Raw genomic sequence first — 19,642 nt, 5'->3', positions numbered from 1 at the left:
CTCAACTACTGATCTACTGACAGTGACGCTAACAGAGATGGTGGAGTCCTGAACCTCGATTTAGGTTGTGCTTCGATTTGATTAAATGTGGGTTTTAGCTTGAATTAAATGACACCGGAATCTTACAAGCGGTGTGTTGTCCACACCCCCACACCTCCCCCCAGCCTCTGGAAATTTTTAGCTCCTAGAACTGTACCACATTCTTTTTCTTGCCCTCCCACTCAAAGACAGACCCAATTTTTTTTTCTTCTGTCTTATTACCAGTCTAGCTCAAAATCCAGATGAAAAGATTTGGATGCAAAAATCAGTTATTGTCCCACCACCTGTAGTCCTAGTTTGGGATTGTCTCTCATAAAATCCTATCTGAAAAAGTGCAAGTCTTTGCTAGAAAAGCAATGCTGTGCAGAGGGATTATGATAGTTATGTTGTGACCTACTGTGTAGGATGCAGCGCAGAGAGAAGCGACATCCATTAAATAATCCACCTGGGAACACAGCTGCTCTTCCGAGACAGAATCCTGAGACCGCAGGACGGCTGACTTGGCTTTCTGCACACGTGGCGTGTCTGCATCAGTCCTTTCCAAGTCAGCGCTACCTTCTTCTTCAGCCCCGTCTTCAAAGGAGACGCTCTGCCCGTCGTCGATGCTGGACAGGATGCCTGAGGCCACAGAGTAGTTTCTCGAGGACGGGAGCCCAGAGTCGGGGGAGTCGAACTCCACAGACTGTTGCTCTACGGCAGCGACAGCTGCTGGCGTCTCGGCAGACACCACGGTGAAAGTGGGGTCGTCCTGACCTTTGGAGTCCCGCTCTGCGGAGTCGGTTTCATCCACAGAGATAAAGACCTGGGGGTGGGCAGGGGAGAGAAGATCGGGGTAAAGCAGGGGAGAACAGAGAAGCAAGAAACGAGTGTAGCAAACAAACCTCCAGCCACGAGAGGGAAATGACTGCAGTACTTCAGTGAACAGGATCACTGATTAAGAGCTTCCCTGCATGCAGATAGTTGAGAGCGCCTCACCCAGTCTTTATACTGACACTGTAAGTCTAAAAATAACACCAGTTTATGATCTCATACCCGTCTCCTATGATGGTGTCTCCCCCTTTCACAATCTTCAACGAGAAATACCTTGGAAAGCAGCGGAGCTTCCCTACCTGCAACACCAGCACCAAAACCAGCTGGTCACTGCAATGCATCTTTGACGACGACAACACACCTCAGGCCTCCGACAGTCCCGTTCAGCTACTGCTGTTCGAAGTCAAGACTGGCCTTCAAATACTTTTCACCAAGCAACCACTTTACCTCTTCTCTTGCTAAAAACCTCTTGAACTATTTCAAGTTCTCTTCTCTCTTGCCTTACTGAAATCAGTTAGCTAACTGTTTGAAGTCTGCCTAAGTAATGGATGCCCAGAGACAGTTTTGGCACACACGTGCCAGCTCTCCTGTCCAACAGTGTGAGAAGAAACCCCCTTCTGGGTTATTCAAGTTGCAGAGGGGTTAATGCAGGCTGCCCTGCTACTGCTCAGCATCTTACCTTAGACTGACAGAGGTCCCCTCTCCCAAAACAAACTCCCACCCAACCTGTCCGTCAGGGACATGGCAGAATCAAAAACATGCTTCAATAGCAGCAATCTCTGCTCTACGCTGGATTTGAATGAAGGATCTACAAGTAGGAGATCCAGAATGCTACTCCTCTGCTGAGAGAAGGATCTTCTGTAGTAGGTGAACCTTAAAGCGCCTTAGGCAGGTCCTGCTTAAGACCAGCTACAGACTACCCCAGAAAAAGCCCTGCTCTTCACTCTATTATGGAGGCACTACAGCTTCAAATTCTGTACGGGAGTGACGTAGCTGCAGACGGATGGAGCTGCACTAGCCCAAGTCTGTGCTTCCCCGGGCCGCACCCCTGCAGCTGCCCAGCCTCCCGCGCTGCCTGCGCCCCGTGGGAAGGGGGTACCTACATCGTTGCTGATGGTGGAGTCCCTGTGAATCAGTCGCTGGACGTGGCTGTCGATGCTGCTGCCCGATGAAAACTTTGCCAGCGTGGCAGAATGTGATTCTTTCTCCCGCTGCTTTACAATGACCTCGCAGGCTTTCCACTCAGCCATGACCTTCTGATAGCGGAGAGCGATGTCTTCATCCACCTGCAGGCAGACAGACAGATCCTGAAATGCTGCTCCTCCTTGAAAGGCAGCGATAACAGGGAGCGGAAGCCAGGAGGGAGAGGTCTAAAGCAAGTGCAATGTCTCAAACCCAAAGCCTGAAGGATCCCAAAGGCCTCTTGCTAGAGCGCACATCGCTGTGACGCGCAATGACTGGAGTGGTGAGATGTTGCTTATTTACCTCAGGGAATAAACTATCACTGTAGATGCCAGCAAAGATTCATATCAGCATGTGTATAGGCTATCAACAGCGCCTGGACACTGCTCGGGAAAGAACAAGGGATGTCACTGGCTTTCAGGTGAAGCCTCACGCAGAAGTCAGATGCAATCTGCTGCAGCGACTGCTGCCTCTAACTGGATTATTCCTAATTTCATTACACCTCCTTCCCAACTCCTCCTCTATTCCAACTCTAACAGAGCCCTTGCAGAGAATTCCAGGTCACAAGCTTACAGACATCAGCCTCTGCAGAGTCAGACGCTGGAAGAGACTCCCACAGCCCAGTCTTGGGGCTGCTCTGCGCGTGGCCAGATCTCTGGTTCCCATAGTAATAAAACAGATTTTTGCCACTGCTGGCTTCCTCTGTGGAAAGACAGACACAGAAACCTCCCTTGAGCTAATAAGGGACATGTTGTAATTTTGCTACTCTGTCACTTGTCAAGAGCTGAAGAGAAGCCGCAGTTGTGAGCTGGCTTCAGGCTCTGGGCTCTGCTGGCTGGAGCTGCTACCAGAGCATTCATGCTAAGAGCTGCAGGCTGTTTGTCACTTGAGGTAGCTGTCGGGTCATAAATCATAAAATACAACAGTTAGTGGAAGGCTGGAGGACAGCCACGTTTGGGAGCACCCCAGATACTGATGGATGACTGCAAAAATACCATGAAAAGGCAAAGATGATAAATCACCTGCAATGCCTTCAGTTAAGGACACGATAAGTTTCCTATAGGTGCAAATGTTATGATTGTTTTCATGTCATTCATGTAACAGACTCTTAGACTCCAACAGCACATTTCTTTGAGGAGTCAGTTATTACTGTTATTTACTACTGGTGTTGCGTAGCTCATTAGAATTCCAGATAAGGTTAGTATGTGTTAGTATGCTACAAACTCAGGGGAAAAAATTTCCTACAGGAGCTTGCATTCTGCAGATCAGATCTTTTATACGTTGCAACATATCTTTATGAATTTACTGTAATTCCTATGTACAAACAGACTCAAATATTTCTCTCTCCTTGCCAAATCACTGATGTTCTAGCTGTATACATGCATGTGCCCTTTGAAGGAGGGGCTAGAATCCATGAGTTGTGGCTCCAGATCTCCCACTCTTAAGTATCTGGGTCCTTTTTTCAGTTCCAGACATACCTTCTGTTTCTACACATGGATCATAATCTGATGGTTCATGTACCCGTGGAGAACAGAGATGGCAAAATGCAGTCTATGCAAGAAACCTCCAATATCCTGTATTTCTTGAAAATTTGAGATAAAAATAAAATGAATGGAGCACCAAATGCACATGTAATAAATTCACACTGCATCTGGAAGTGCTGCAGTTTAGCCAGATCACTGCTGCTGAAGCTCTGAACCCAATTCACAGGACTGTTGGGAAGGGCCCTCCCTTTTTCACCACGAAGAGTTGAGGAACCAGTCCACGTGGTGCTCTAGAAGGTCGTCTTCTTTTAAACTTGTGCTGTATCCAAGAAGGGCTGGTTGAACAAGTGCCCTTGCAGAACAGACGTACTTTCCAGCAGGACCACGGCAATGGATCAGCCTGGCTGGGTATCTGGATTTGCTTCTCTTCGGAGGCAGTCTGCCTGGCCTTCAGCAGATCAGGCAACAGCAGGACCTACTGCCCTCCTGGTTTCTGAGGTACTTCGTCTTCTTGCGATGCTGATGTCGTGGGCGGGCAGGAGTTTGCCTCAGCAGTGCTCAGTGGAATATTCTCAATGTACACACTATAGCCAGAAAATCTGAATATAAATGCCTACAAATTGACTGGATTCAGGGTGAAGAATCTGGATTGTGATTTGAACAGTTAAGGGGTGTATTTCTTCATCCCTCTTCAGAACTGTTTATAAAGATTAGTGTGAGGAAAACCAAGTCAAATTGCTGTAGCAATTTTTAGTAAGAAGAATGCTGCTTATAAAGTTCCTGCTGTTTGCAAGATAGCTAATTTTTCTGTTGCAAGGCTCTAGGTCAGGCCGCCCTTGTGATCTGCAGGTGCTCACAGGGTTATAAACTATCCCTTGGAATATAAAATAATTGGGAGTTAGCAAATGCCAGATGTTTTGCTATATAAACCACTCCTTATCCATGTAATCTGGACTCAGGAGCAGCTCCTGCAGGAGTGCCACCTCCCTGGTAATGACACTAACAGAAAAGCAGGCTAACGTGCTAATCACATTCCAGGGCAAAGCTCATTCCTGTTCTAGACAGTTCAGCAAACATTTGGGTGATTTTTCACGTCAGTTAAAAGGAACGTTTTACCAACACACAAATCCAGAGCTTACCCACGGGGCAGTGTCCTGCTACAGACCTACGGCTCTGAGGAGGAGAAACCTCCCTTCCTCGGCAGTGAAGGCGTAGGGCTAGTCTGCGATGGCAGACTGGTGCAGACTGGTGCTCCCACTGCCTGTGAGCCCAGGGACTGCAGGAGACCTTTACAAAGGTGCTGCTGATGGGCTTATCACAGCAGGCCTATGCCGAGTTCTTGCTCTGCACATGAATCAGCTCCGCAGCCGCATTCTGGCACGAACCTGGGCCTATTACACAGCACCTGAGGGTAACGGGTTAGCTCTGGCTCCACGCCGCAGTGAAAGTGCCACACAGCGTTCGTAACAGCAGCTACACTGCATCAGATAAAGCTGGTGTAGCCTCGCAGACGCTTTCGGGAAGCACACAGGAGCAAGGAGCTGGAGCACTGCTGTGTTTTTCTGAGCAGGCTGGCTCAGGACCACATCCAGCTTCTGCTGAGGAAGCGCAGCGGAGCGAAGGCATGACTGCGCCGCTCTGCCCGCGCTGGTTTGTCACCAGCCTGGTTTACTGTCAAGGCACTAGTAATTACAACAGATGAAATCACTCACCAAAGCTAAAAGTTGGTATTGCTATGAGCAGATTAGCAAAGGGAGATAGTATAACGAAGCGATGGGCAAACCGTGGTTTCCTTAATGGAAACCATACGCTTAACGCCAAGTTTCAGACTGCGGAACAAGGCTGCGACATAACCCAGGCAATTATTCCGTGATCAATGTTAGCAGCAGCATGGGAGATATTAAGAGGAATAATGTCTCATCTGAAATTGCACCTTATGTTTTAGAGGCACATCTAGCAAAAGCATAATGAACTTACAAACCAAGCCTTCCTCTGGGTATTTTTAGCCTCTAGACAGTAACTCCAAGTGCGCTTCAGAAGGTACATCCAGGCTGTTCACAGCTCCAGTAGAAGTCCACACATGCAGGTGCAGTATCGTGTAGATAAAATAGTTATTTCAAAGAACATTTTGAACTATAACTCAGCTAACAGACCATATAAAAGAGAGATGACTCAAATCACTATCTAAATGTCAACGTCTCCCCATTTGGTGACAAATTTGTGAGAACAGGATTTGTGCAGGGCAAGTGCATGTCACAGGCAGAGGCTGAACGCAGGTTTCCTGACTTCAGTGAACTCCCTTTTAGTGATTTTCAGACGTGACAACGTATCATAATCCCTCTACTAACACGTGCCACTCGTGTTTTCAGTAGCATTTTTCCCTTAGGAATATTAAATAATAAAGACTAACACTTGTTATTCAGAAGACAACACCTATTCTGCAGATGTCACTCAGCTCCCCGAAGGCTGCGCTTACCTGGTCCATCTCCTTTTTGGCCATGCCGAATTTATAGTGACCTAACAGGAAGGGCCATACTTCCTTTCGAATCTCATGCTGTACCCCGCCATAGTAAACTCTTCTTAGTAATTCCAGTTCCTTGTAATTCTGCAGCAGTCGGGAGAAAGAGGTATTGAAGGTAATTCAGCTTTATTTTCCTCAGGCCTGCTCATACACACCTAGTATCAAGTCTAAAGACAGTGAAATGCACACATGGCACTACATAAATTTTGCAACTTGATTCAAGCGTTTAGGGCCCTAGCTCAAATCCAGTCTAACAGAAGTTGTCGTGCCTCCCACGAAAATAATCTAACTTTTAATAGACCAGAGTCATCGTGAGATCAGTTGCTTTGATGTTAATTGGTTTCTTTGCCATCATCAGAGAAGCAGAGTATAAAAGAGATGGTTAGAATCAACTCGCTCTCACTAGACAGAGGAGTGATCCTGCAAAGACTAGAAAACACCTTTCGTACCTCCTGGGGACCATTCTAAGGGACCGCGCTCACGGCAGCAGCGTGTGGGAGCGAGCGTAACGATCATAAAGGGATTCTGTTACCTTCTTGTCCTTCTGATACTTGCTCCAGACCTCTTTGGTCAGGCCTCCCGCAGCGCTGGAGGGTTTGTCAGGGGGGATGATGGTGTGGTTCACGAGGGCAGACAGATGCGTCCGCACCGTTGACAAGTGGCGGCAGTAGGCAAGCCCTGCGGTTGGGGCAGAGGTCAGCTTCTGTAAATGAGCAATCTACCTAATATCAACAGCCCTTTTCTGAAGGTGAAGCTGTGACATTTTAAACCTGCCACTAATAATGCTATAGGAACTAACCTTACATTGTACTGTGTAAGAATGAAGAATTGCAACAGAGCCAAAGATTAAATAAATCTTACGCAGACGAGTAAAATCCAAGTAGAGCATTACACTGCAATGTAAAACTACGTTCTGTCTTCACCAAGCATCAGATCGCCCAGTGCTATGTGCAAACCCCACAAATAATGGATTTATGAAGCTGATACTTGAGTCATGTCCACCCTACTGCCCTGAGGTGATCTGACTCACAGCTTTCTAAAACAAACATCCCGTGCTTTTTAGATAAGCATATGGAGACCACAAGGGCCGGATATAAGAAGCTTCACTTACATCCATAAAAGGCTCTGGAAACTATTTGCCTCTTCATGCTCTCACACAGCATCTTTAAGGGAGTTCTGTGGAGACACGTTAACAGGAGCGTAATGGGTCACGAGGGCAGAGGTCATCATCAATTTTATGCTGATCCCTATGACCAACACATAGCAATTCTTGCCCTGCACCAAGATTTATTTAGGTAAAGGACAACAATAATGACAAATTACACTTTGTAAAGCATTTTCCCCACCAGCATTTTGGCCCAAAACAGATTCACCTGGCACATTTAGCTACAGCTGCTGCAGGTGCATTGTAAAGGTCCTTGTCAAATTAGATGAATTGTTGCCCTTCACTGTAATTGTTAATGACTTGTTAAAGAAAACGCTTCCAGAGCTGAATTATATTAAACTAGACAAAAGAACTAGGTGAAATTTTTCTACCAAAATGGGACATGAGAGTAGTTTAATAGGGTATTTTTAATAAACTAAATTTCTTGCTGTATAACTATCTTTTTATGTTGGAAACTACTTGAAAATTACTACTCTCTGTGTCTGGTGCTGCAACCAAGAAAACCTTCCTGCTTTTAACTGTGGCGTGCACAGAGTCTCCCAGGTGAGTTCCCTGCACAGCTGCTTACCTGTCATGGATGCAGTTGCAGCAGCTGGGTAGATCGTAGGGAGAGCTGCCCGTCGAACAGGAGACGCAGGAGGAGCCTTGGCTGCAGTGCTCCAGCTGCCACGAAAGCAGGTTTGCCCCGAAGCCCTGCATCTCTATCATTTCGCTGGTGTCTAGGGGAAAAAAAACAAACAAAACAGCAGGCCATCAACTTTCTTTCTTCTTTTCCCCCACTCTCCTGTGCATCCTGATGGCTTCATGCTTTACTTCTTGGCAGGCTCTGAACCTTGATTCCAAAAAGACCTCAGAAATCCTGCTCTCAGCACGTCTAAACCAGCTGCATGCTGTGCACGGTCACTTCCCATGAAGTCAAATCCCTTCACCATTTCCCCCTTTCTCGCCCATGCGCATCCCAGTTCGTGTTTCCAGAGAACAGAGAAAAGGGTGCTGCAGGAACAACTAAAACTGGTTATTGTGTAATGCTATGGTAATGTGATTTATGGCCAGAAGAGATCATCTAACCTGACCTGTTATTTAATTCAGGCCTCAGAATTTCATTTTGCAGTTCCTGGAATCAGCCACGGAACTGCTAGTCCAGCTAGAGTGAAAATTTGAGCATAAAAGAAATTAAGACAAACTGATTCAGTTATTTTCAGAAGATGCTTCTTTCCCCCTCAGAACCAGATCCTAAAATATTTGGCGCAGAAGGACAGTTCAAGTCCTCTTAATGTCAATGCTATGTTTATAAAAGTAGGATATTCTGCAGGAAAATGTGATCCAACAGTACAGTGCAGCTTCCTGACTTATCCCTGCTCCACCAAATCTATTTGCCTTTTTAACCACCTTCAGGAAGGCAACCCAAAAAAAATCACGTTGCCTTCAGAAAGCTTAGCTTCAGCTCTTCAACTTTCCCAGCTGGCATTTGAGCTCGTGGGTTTGTTATTTTATAATAAATAACTGGCCTTTCAGCTCACCCATGATTAAAATTAAGGCAAATGCCGTAATACTGTATGTCTCTAAATTAACATTTGTAAGTAAAATCCAGTCCCCTGGGCCGTGCTTTTAAAACATACATTTGTTGGGTGGTGGTAGGGGCAATTCCAAACCATCTCATGCATTTTAAATCAAGGTAGCATAAAGCATTTTAGTAGTGCCTATTAGAAAGTGGGCATAGGTGAGGAAGGAGTGGAGTAAAAACATTTGTTAACAGAAAAAGCACAGGCTCATGCGGAAGCAGTCATGTGTATTTCATTTCACAAAACAAAGTGTGATGCAAAAATGCTCTTCACCTTAATTCTTCAGGAAGGAGCTGAATGACCCAGTATTTATTGCAGCTTCTTATTGGGTTCAAATAAAAACCATTGGACAAACATTTTTAGATCATTATTTTTTGCCTCCCCTCTACAGACAAGAAAAATGGGTTTTTCAGTTTTAATTTTTTATTTTATTTTTTAGAGAAACAAGGAAAGAACCCCACAGAACCTAAAGATTCAGATGAAAGGTACCTGAATTAGTGAAGAATTAGAGTGAACAGCATCTTTTCTTTAATTGTAGTGGTATTATCTGTAACTTCAGCTACATGCAAAAGTCGAGCATGTTGCAAAATGTAAAAGCAAATGGCTAGCAAACCTGCTACAACAGTGTTGTCATTATTTAAAAGGGATGCTGCTGGAGAGACAACAGCCAGTCCAGTCTAGCTCAGCACGAATCCCTACGCAAACAGCAGCCACATTCCTAACTCTGCCGTCACCTTCAAGGTTAAGTAAGCAAAAGCAGGTAACTGACAGCCATTCTAGTGGGTAACTTAACATTTCCATCACCTGACTGAAAACTAAATTGTGTCTCTTACGCTTGAGATCACAGCGTTAGCCTCTTAACTGTGTATGTGGCAGTGTTAGACCCTCCTTTCATTGTCACCCATATCCAGGCAGGATCAGTTAAGACACACAGAAACCTCCTGAAACAGTATCTTTTATCCAGGGGAATGTTTTTTTGGAGCTTCTTTCCATCCACACCTTCCAAGAGCTCTTTATTATCTTGGGCTGGGCTGTATCAGTTTCTAGGGTCTACTACCTTGGGATAAGTGTGTGAGGAGCCTACAAAAAATGAGGATCTCCCTGAACACATTCACATCCTGTCTGAACAGAACTTAAGCACTAGACAGAGATCACAGCAATTACTGGCTCTTACAGCCCGTCCCACCAGACCAGGGCTAACATCCATTTGGAACCAAACTCACTGTCCTGCTATTTAAAGGTATGAGTGTTTTATCTGGAGTCAAGATCCACTGTGTTTTTCTTGGGAAATACCAGAAAAAGCATGTTCATGCTAATCTAACACATAAAAAATAAAGACAAGAGCCAAACTTGCAAGCGGTTGCTCTCTCCTTCCTACTTCCTCTGCAGATGTCAAACTTTTGACAGCTACTTTACAGCCTGTCAGCAGAGAAGATTCTGTTCTTGCTGATACACTCCAGTTATTAGGAAGAGGCGGAGGCTGTTGTTTTGGTGATACCAGGAACACGCCAGATTTGGCACGTGCACTCAAGAGGTATCTGGCGGTGTTGAAGCTGTGCACTAGCTGGTAAGTGTAGAGGGGGACAGATTTCACATAGACTAGTGGAGAGGCCTCGACAACACCTGCCTGTCTTCCGAACTGCAGGCTGTAGAATCCCAGCTGGCCGGAGGGGTTTGGCCTGGAGAATGAATTATTTTGTACACCATTCAGCTTCCTCCTTCGGGAAAGCGAGGGCTTCTCAGTCTCCAGAACTACCCTCCTAGATCCTGAACGCTTGCTAATACATACACTTCTTGAGGATACCGACTTAATACATCTGTTATGGACTGCTTTAGGAAAAGCCTTAGATGACAAATTTTTGGAGGGTGGAGAGTCTTGCAGCTGATCATCTGCAACCCACCTCGTCTGTGCATGCGAGGAGGGGAATGAAAGCACCCGACCACAGAAGGGTGCTGCATCTCCATACAATCTCTGCACGTCTCTGCTACAGAGGCACCTAAAGTGTGGGAGCAGGCTTACGTGAGCCGTCTCTGGGCTGAAGCTGTCACTCACTGCACTTCTGCTCTGTTCTGTGCACGCAGGCATGCTCCATTCCCGACTTTGCCCAGCACATCACTACTGCTGCTGCAGTGGCTCACCCCTGAGCCTTCCTGTACAAGGCTGCCCTCCCCAGTCTGTTACACTGTACACAACTAACTCACGGAGGGAGAATACAAAGACCCGTTATCCTCCCTCCTTCTCTTGGGAGAACACGCTCTAGTATCCAGCTTTTATGAAGGTGGGGCAGGAAGCCTCTGGAAGGAGAGGAGGTTTGTCTGTTCAGCAGCACACGCTCAAAGGAGAGGGAAGATGCTGCTGTTTCCCCTTCCCATAGGTTGTGGGCACATGCCCAGCCTCTCTGCACAGTCCAGATCTCATGGTGCCAGTGAAATGTTCATCCCTGTAATAATGCCAACACTGTCGTATGCATCAGTGGAACGAGCTGCAATAGAGCTCTGGGACACAGGGGGAGGAGGATAAAAACCTTTCATCCTATTAGGAGCTGTGAGGTTCCGAGAGCAGATCATTGATAGCATTGCGTGTAGCTTATCTTCCTCCTCCTCATCATCGTCAACAGAGGTAGAGCGGCTGGCAGCTAAGTGGTGGTAGTTAATAGTTACTGCTCAAAGAAAATAGTGAAAGAGGAGCATAAGAAGAGAGAACTCGATTCTGCGGGAAAGCTCAAAAGGACATGTTCAGCAAAGACAAAGGACTTGAATCCTGCCCTCTTCTTGAAGGCACAAGCTCCTGTAAATGGGTATGAAAAATGAATTTCTTACAGGAAAAAGCATGCTCCACCAAACACAGGCCAGCTTTTGAGTGTGCACAGGCTGTGTTCCCCGAGCACACACGTCCCATCGTGGCAGTGGAGAAAGGTCCCAGTGCCAGCCTGCAGCAGGTGAGCGTGCTTTTTAGCAAAACTCCACAGGAATTCTAGGCTCCAACTAGCTTCCCTCCTTCACCGTGCCCTTCTCAATGCTGCGGCCTCTTTTCCACTCCAAAACCTGTGCCAGCTGCCTCTGGACAGCAAACATTCTGCTCCCCAGCTCTGCCTGGCACTGTGAACATGCAAGGTACAGGCCTCCTCCGAAGGAAGCCCAAGGCAGGAGCCAGCTCACCCTGTCTTGCCCTCCACAGGCAGGTCTGTGCTGGATGTGCCCACAGAATCCCCCTGATTCAGGCAAAGGCAGAACATGCTTTTGCTGGTGTGTGCATGGACTTACCTGCGCAAATCCTGGGGCCCTATAAAGCATGGCCACCACGTGGTTCAGCCCCGGGGGAAGGAGGGTTCAGCTGAGATTCCTGCTTTTTCAGCTGTAGTAAATCCCAATATGAGCAGTAAATCCAAATCCCCTGTAAACATTAGGGTCTGATCTTCCTGGGAAATTCTTGCTTCTTTGCCAAGGGGAATAAAACCAAACATGCTGTTTGAGGACTAGCTCAAATGCCTTCCTGCATGTAAGGAATTTGTATTCACTGATGACATGAGGTGGTTTGGTGCTTGGGAATTCATTTAGTTTCCTTGGAAAGGCCTTTATTTATCCATTGTTAAGTTCTTGCTTCCAAGCCAGGAAAACTTAGCCCAGGGAGTTCTTGGGGTACTTTAAGAGTTGAGTTTATGGGTTTTTTTCTAATAACAACATTATGAGCAAGCAGTGTGGCCAATAAAAATATCCTCACTTCGGGAGCAAAACTGCTCTTGGCTAGTCAAGCAATCTTTTTGCTTTTAGTCTCAGTTTGCAAGCCCAGGGGAGTATTTTGAAAACTTCCTCTGCAAAACACAGAGTAAATATAAATAAGATGCCCCACCTCAACTCCATTTCCACTAAGATAACAAGTGTCACTGCATTAAGGAAACCTACAGTAAGCTGTACCTGTTGATCACAATTGTCACACACCAAAGCTTTGTGATAGCTTTTTTTCCCCCCTACAAAAAACTGGCTTGTCTGTCACCTTCAGTTACTTCCCAGGATATTCCTTCAAAGTTTTCTTGGGTTTTTTGTTTTGTTTTGGGTTTTGTTTGTCTGTTTGTTTTTTTAATAAAGCAGAACAAAGGCACTTACTGTTATCATGCTTGTGTCCTGGATAGATAATTCTGAACACGTAGTCTGTAGAATTGTCTTCAGCTGGCATTTCCTCTAGGTCCACTGATTTGTTGCTGTTCCGTTTTCGAAGCTTTGGAAATACCTTACCCTAGAGAAAATAATGATTTCATACATTCAGCTACGAATTAGTAACAGCGCAGCAAGGTAAGTACTTCAGATCTTTGGCATCTTAAATATTAAAACTAAACTTTTAACATTGGGAGGAGGTGAGGGAGAAAACAGCAGTAAAATCATATATAGCAGGTGCTTTAGGGGTACTTCATTTTTCTGTGTACTTAAAACACAGCTTTTTCTTGCCATCCATGGGAGCTGGGCACCAGCTTCTTCAATAACCCAAGCCTCTGACGGCAAGTATGTCCCAGCCCATTTGAGTCTCAGTCCCTATGTTTGGGTTCATATTTTGATACAATAGCAGATTCCAGTTCATTGCTCAATGGGGTAATGAAGGTATGAACAATTTGTGTGGACTATCTGTATAAGAATCAAATTGGACTAAATGGAGTTACTTTGCCTCCCACTTCACTATAAAGCAGCTGGAAATCAATGCCAGGCTCTGTGGAGCTGGATGCTGGTTGAAGAAAGACATTAAGATCAGCCCTACCCATGACAAGCCGCTCATCAGAAGAGGCAGTACCTTGCCCTGTTGGGACCAGAGTGGTGGTTCCAGCTGACCACGAGGCAGAAGACCATTTTCCAGACAGGAAAGAAACGCGAGGAGGTGACCTCCCTGGGGGAAGTGCAGCGGAGGTCTCTGAGTTCCATCCTGACTCACCAAGACTAATGTCCATCTGCTTTCTGCTGCAAAGGGGGACAAGGGGAGTCCACACTGTTACATCAGAACCTCTATTTTTTGCTCTTACCTTCTAAGTAAATTTCTGATCATCTCTAAGTAGATAAATAAACCTCTGTAAGTCACAGTGAGATCTAAGGATGATCTCAGTCCTTTAGTCCTAAAGAAGCTCAAGATACAAGCAAACTATGACAGACCTCATGCAGAAAAGTTAAAGTGATTCTGAACACTAATATAATAAATAATAAAGGAATAACTAAACCAAGTCTCTGGTGCATGACATAACTTGACAAAGGACACACAGTTTAGAATTAAAACCAACCCAATGGATATAACTAGAGGCTGTCAGCTTCATTCTTGTGAGAATTAGCAAGTCACATTCCCTGTTGTAAATTTTTCTCATCTATCTTCACTGTCACTAGAAATTTAGCACAAATAAGGAGAACCACCCTGGGCTCCGGATACTCTTTTAAGCACAATAATCTGCATCTTTTACGATTTTCAAAAGAATGTAAGTGAATTAGGTTCTTAATTTCCTTTTCCAAAGCTGAATGAATGAGGCATGTGGAGCCACCTGTGTAAAGGGGGGATGTCTGAGAGCAGGATGTGTTCCACAGCACGGCTGGGCAAGCTCCAGTCTGGTAGCTGGGTGCGGTGGCAGGACCGCCAAGGGTCTGTCACCTCGTGCAAACAACAAAAATCGTGTTGTGTATATGCCTGGCACCTGATAGGGAAACAGCTTTCTCAGTGAAGAACAACAAAGGCTGTCATGTTTCATGTCTGTCATTTAATTCCCCTTTTCCGAAGGAACTGCCACAAAGCAGAGTGGTGACGTGTCTGACCCGTCAGTGAAATACTGGGCAGGCACCAAGCGCCCTGGGGAAGCCAATCCAACGGAGGCAAACGGGCCGGAACTAGCGCTGCAGTTGTCACCCTCTGCCAGCCAGGATTCTAGATGTTCACACCATCTCCATACGTCCATAACTAGTTAGAAGTGTTAACAACACTGAGGGAGGAAAAGCAATCATTCAGGTGGCTCTCCTGCGTAGGTTTTTTAAAGCAATATACATAAACGGTCTTCTAAAACAGGCTCCACAGGTCCTTTAGTCCAACTGCAACTCAAATCCGACTCCAAATAAAATTTCGAAATGTTCTTTGTCTTTGCTCTGTGATTTTGACTTAAAGCTTGTGGTGAGGAAAGCAGTGGAAGGGACGTTTTGTTCCAGATTCCCCTCCCTATGCTGAGCAGAGTGGGCTACTGGGAACTGGATGGTCAGAGGGTGACAGAAGGTGGCTCTGGCTACAAGCACTCCCTTTCTACCGGCTGACAATCTGACTACAGACAGGGCTGACAGACCTGCTTCCACGCCCCCCCCCCCGCCTTTTTTATAATGGTCAGTGGAAGTAGCCCCACGCTTGTAAAACCAAAGCTTTATAAGCTTGTATGTTTAATACCTGATGCTGACAGTTTCATCTATTCTGCACAGATGCTCAGAAAAAACAAAGCACACAGAAAAAACAAAGAACACGGAAAGCAGTTGACACCGGAGCGGTGTTAGGCAGAGGGGTTCTTACCAGGCCTTTCAGTGGAGACATCTGAAGAAGAAAAACAGTTTCCCTCCTTTTGCAATAAATCACTAACAGGCACCATATAAAATAGCAGCAGCATTAACATTCACCTGGCAGAAGGGGGCTGTGGGAGCACCCCCGTGAGAAGAAGGTTTATGCTTACGTTGCTGATGGCAGTGGATGCAGACGATCTGGCTGAGCGGCACTATTAATGCGTAGTCCCAGTAAACGCTAACAGGGAAGGAAAAAGTTCAGGAAACTTTTTTTTTTTTTTTTCATATTCAGGAGTGCTTGCAGTTCCAAGCATCCAATAAAAAGACTCTGCTAAGTTAATAACTGCTTATTAAATTTGGTCAATTAAGGTAAATTAATAGTCAAATAAAAGGCAAAGGAACCAGTTCTCCACAGTGGATACATCTGGCACCAGCCTTTCCATAACCTCCCTTTCCCTCTTCCCCTCCCCTTCCCCCGCACCGCCCCATGCCAGGTTACAGCAGTGCTCTGGCTCAGATTAAAATGCCTGGGGCATGGACTTGACCATGGTCTTGTAGCTGGGTTTTAGGACAGCCGGGTTCAGTTCTGCCTTGCAGATGTGATTTATGGGCAGCAGCATGTAAATCCATTGGGGCCCAAGCTCACAGATGGAACACTGGGAACAGCTCCGAACCCTTCGGAGAAGGGCCTCGAAAGAGTTGAGCAATAAAAGCAAGAGTAGAGGGCTTCATTAATGCTCTATTAAAAAATACACATGAAGTTTTATAAAAAGAATGGTGTGGATTAAGCACCTGAGAGCACTGTTCTGGGGTTGAAGGAAGCATTTCCTGAGGAGACAAACCTGCCTGGTTCAAGACTTTGCCTGTCTTTCTACTGAAGCAGAATGCCAGATTAGATGAGTAACTGATCTAACGGAAGACAATGGCATTGCAGGTCTCTCTTCTGAGGCTGAAATTAGCCATGCTTGCCAAGTGATTTGTGACCCTCTGAAGGAGGTACTAGAACTGTAATGATGGAAGGTAGTGTTGAGCCTTTTCTCCCAAACACCTGGAAAAGCGGGGTTTTCCGTTTGAAAAGGCCTTATATCCAAGTGCATTACAGGACCTTTGGAAAGTTGCTTAATCCATGGCAAAACAGGAGCAGAACCCAAGCTGTCTGACACCTCAACTCATGCACTATTCAGAAGCCCTTCAATTAAATCAGCCTTATGTCATATTGCCAAGTATACAAGAAATAAACACCATGAATGTTTCTGATCTTTTCCTGAATGCAATGACTACCTTTTCTCCAGCTCTGAATCTCCAAGGGTTCCATTCATCAGCTGATTTGGAGTCCATTTTAATGTCAAACTATCTGCTGACTGATGAAGGGAGAGATACCCAGGAATTGCCTCCAAGTCATCTTTCTGTTCAACAGAAGCAACAAGCAGACAATCCCAATGACTCAAGTGCACAACTAATTGTCATGTTCCAGTCTTCCCACGCCCCACAAGTTCCAGAGCAGTGCATTATCTAGGAACTGCTGAGGGAAACCTTCACACCAAAAGTACTGCTATTTAATACTGCTATTAGAAAGAGGGGAAGGAACACAATATGGTGACTGGTTTACGAAATACAGTCCAGTATGTTTGTTCCTACCTATAGGCCCATTTCACAGTTCCTATTGGTCAGGCAATGAAAGTCTTAATCTACCTCAGCATAATAGAGTCAAGTGGGAAGGCAGCACTGTCCTGAGGACAAGACATTAAGCCTAAATTGACAAGCCAAAGTTATATTCTTACCTATACTACTGACTTCTCACGCCACTGCCAGGCAGCAGCTGTGTGTATTGGCCCAAAACTCAGTGTACTCACCGGCTGCACTAAGACATTGTTTTTCCCATACAAAAGGTGTGTTCGGGAATTCTGGTGCAAAGACTCCACATACTCTCTTGCCGAAGCAGCAAAGCGATCTTCTGACATGCTCCCGCTTGAATGTCGTTTCCGGATCTAGCACACACACAAACACAGTCAAGGCAGATCAGGTAGGACAGGAATGACTGTACTGGCAGGGCAATAAAACAGGAACAGTTCCATTTAGACCAATCTGCAGAGTGGAACAACCTCTGAAGCCAGGAGACCTTGCAGAGAAATGACCTGGACTCTTACTTGCCCCTGTCCAAGGCAGCTTATAATTTCTTGTGAACTACCTGGTCAGAACAGAAGTGTCAAAAGCCACAGAATATAGTCCTGGATCTCAAACTTTTCTACATACAGATAAAGAGGATGCTTGGGCCCAAATGGACTTCTAATATGTGATAACAGCTCCATTACAGAAGAGAAAAGCAAGGTTGTTCTAGATTCAGATCTCTCCCTCCTGGGGTTGTTTGTATTATCAACCCCTGCCTTAACTCAGAAACAGCTACACAGTAAATACCTACTCCCAGGGCTGGGCGCTTCGAAGGAGAGTCTTGGCGGCCGTGTACTCCATGAATCCGGTGCCGCTGAACAAGCTCATCTGCTGAAGGGTCTGTCCAATAGTGATCTGCTGTTTTGAGCTTGGTGTACTCCAGAGCACATGGTCCAACTAAGGAAACAGCCCAAGAGAGAAACTTTCTGAGTCTGTTCAGAAACATACTTAGTCTTACCCTGGTGGCCAAGTACTGAAAGTGAGATTTCCTTCCCAAGCCAAATGAATTTTAATGATTACTTAATGATCCCACAGGATCAGCCTGTAATATACACAATGCATATAACAACATATCAGGTCCTATTATCTAGGGCTGTATAAAAATATTCCTGTAGGACACAATACCCGGCCACAGCAGCATTAGTAGCTACAATCTGCTAGCAAGCATTCAGTAAAAAGCCCTTCCCATTCTGTTCTCTGATCCAACCAATAATTAATAATAAAAACAGATGACCAGTCTCTACTGGTCTTGTAAGCAACAAAACAATATCTTGTTGCTCTATTATAAATAGTTAAACTACATGCTAGAGATAAAAATGTTTTAAGAAACAATTTATTTTCTTCAACATTAAAAGGAGTAACTTTGCAAGAACTCACCTAGAAGAGAAGCCAGTATTGGGCCACAAACAGGATCTGCCAGTAAAGCTTCTTTTTCATAATATTTACTAGGAATAAAAGATCAGAGCTCAGTTAAAACCACTGGTTGTTATTTTTAAAAGCTCTTGTGCTTCCTAGTAGCATGAGCCTGTTGACTTCAAAGTTATCACATTACCACTTACCAGAGAGTATGCCAAAGGGAGCCAAAGAGGTAAGGGCAGAGAAGCTAGCCACCCTGCTACGAACCTGACAATTCCTCCGGCGCTAGCTGCGGCCCCCAGGAGTCCAGTGCAGGGGGAAGCGTGACTACTGAAGTCACCTTCCAGGTCAGACTTCATACTTAAAAACTGAGGCCAAACACTCATTTCAAGAGCAAATTCAGGCAATTAAATTACCTATATAAAAGGGCAGATTTAAGAGTTTAGAGTTCTAAGAGTTTTACCAAGGCTGCAAACAGGATCTAGGCTGTACATCTGGAGTGCTGTGCACATACTGAAGCAGGACGCATTTTCAAAACTTGGTTTTAGTTATGGTTCTAACATAAAAGTTCCAGCAACAGAATTTTGCTGTGATAATCAGATAAACTCTCTCACACAATGGGTCGATAAGAAACTGTGTACCTGAACGGCCACAGACAGGACCAAAGGGATCCAAACCCCATATATTACCTGAACTTAACAGTTGCTAGGATTACCTAGAAATCACCGATGCATGCGTCTCCTCTAAACCCTCTAACAGAGCTTGACTGGCTCCTCCACTGATCTCGTAAAGAAGAAATGGTGTCTTGGGTTTGCAGGTAAAGAAGGCTTTTACAACATGGTGTGTCCTGAGCTATTTTTAAAGATCATTAAAATATATTGTAAGAAAGCTATGGAGAAATTAATTTAGCCTACTTTAGATATCTGCTTTAGAATTAGATTATTTCCTAAACGGTATCAATAATGTTGACTAGATCTCCATGGAGCATAAAAGGAGCCTAGAACAATAACCCTACACTCCAGACTCCTATATTTAACTAGATGACCACCAACCCTACTTTGGATCCATATTCTGCCCTTGATCAACTGTGTAATCTCAGGCAAGCCACTTCCTCTCAGTAGGCTCATTCTGCCTCATCTATTTTTGAGCTGAGCTCTTGAGAGGCAGGAGCTTGCCTTCTGCTAAATGTGTTTACCCAGTATATTTGGTCTGGGGCTTTGGGCACTAATGTAATATGGAGACAAAACAATAACTCTCTGCAAGCAATTTTGTCAGTTTTCCACAGAGACCAAGAGATCCACACATTCTTCCATCTGTGAGGAATAATCTTGAAACACTGTCAAGAACAATGAACTAC

General features: G+C 45.2%; 1 protein-coding gene across 13 annotated transcripts in view; it reads right to left on the bottom strand.

The window, feature by feature from the left end:
• SGSM2 (small G protein signaling modulator 2) overlaps nucleotides 1–19,642 on the bottom strand; it is a 69,668-nt gene that overhangs the window by 8,006 nt on the left and 42,020 nt on the right. For 8 of the 13 annotated variants that reach the window (XM_074845623.1, XM_074845622.1, XM_074845617.1 and 5 more), the window contains 14 exons: nucleotides 18,307–18,374; nucleotides 17,681–17,826; nucleotides 17,115–17,249; nucleotides 16,543–16,667; nucleotides 15,432–15,499; nucleotides 13,544–13,707; nucleotides 12,868–12,997; nucleotides 11,289–11,423; nucleotides 7,770–7,920; nucleotides 7,148–7,212; nucleotides 6,569–6,714; nucleotides 5,992–6,120; nucleotides 1,953–2,135; nucleotides 437–841 (listed from right to left, as the gene is read on the bottom strand). In XM_074845623.1, coding sequence (XP_074701724.1) covers nucleotides 437–841; nucleotides 1,953–2,135; nucleotides 5,992–6,120; nucleotides 6,569–6,714; nucleotides 7,148–7,212; nucleotides 7,770–7,920; nucleotides 11,289–11,423; nucleotides 12,868–12,997; nucleotides 13,544–13,707; nucleotides 15,432–15,499; nucleotides 16,543–16,667; nucleotides 17,115–17,249; nucleotides 17,681–17,826; nucleotides 18,307–18,374 — 2,050 coding nt within the window. The remainder of the gene's footprint in view (nucleotides 1–436; nucleotides 842–1,952; nucleotides 2,136–5,991; nucleotides 6,121–6,568; nucleotides 6,715–7,147; nucleotides 7,213–7,769; nucleotides 7,921–11,288; nucleotides 11,424–12,867; nucleotides 12,998–13,543; nucleotides 13,708–15,431; nucleotides 15,500–16,542; nucleotides 16,668–17,114; nucleotides 17,250–17,680; nucleotides 17,827–18,306; nucleotides 18,375–19,642) is intronic. The other 5 variants (XM_074845621.1, XM_074845619.1, XM_074845618.1 and 2 more) reach the window with 5 other exon arrangements.

The sequence above is a fragment of the Strix aluco genome, chromosome 19, assembly GCF_031877795.1.
Source record: "Strix aluco isolate bStrAlu1 chromosome 19, bStrAlu1.hap1, whole genome shotgun sequence".
NCBI classification, from domain to species: domain Eukaryota; kingdom Metazoa; phylum Chordata; class Aves; order Strigiformes; family Strigidae; genus Strix; species Strix aluco.
Note: the sequence above shows the minus strand (reverse complement) of the source record. Positions and strands in the feature narration are given on the sequence as shown.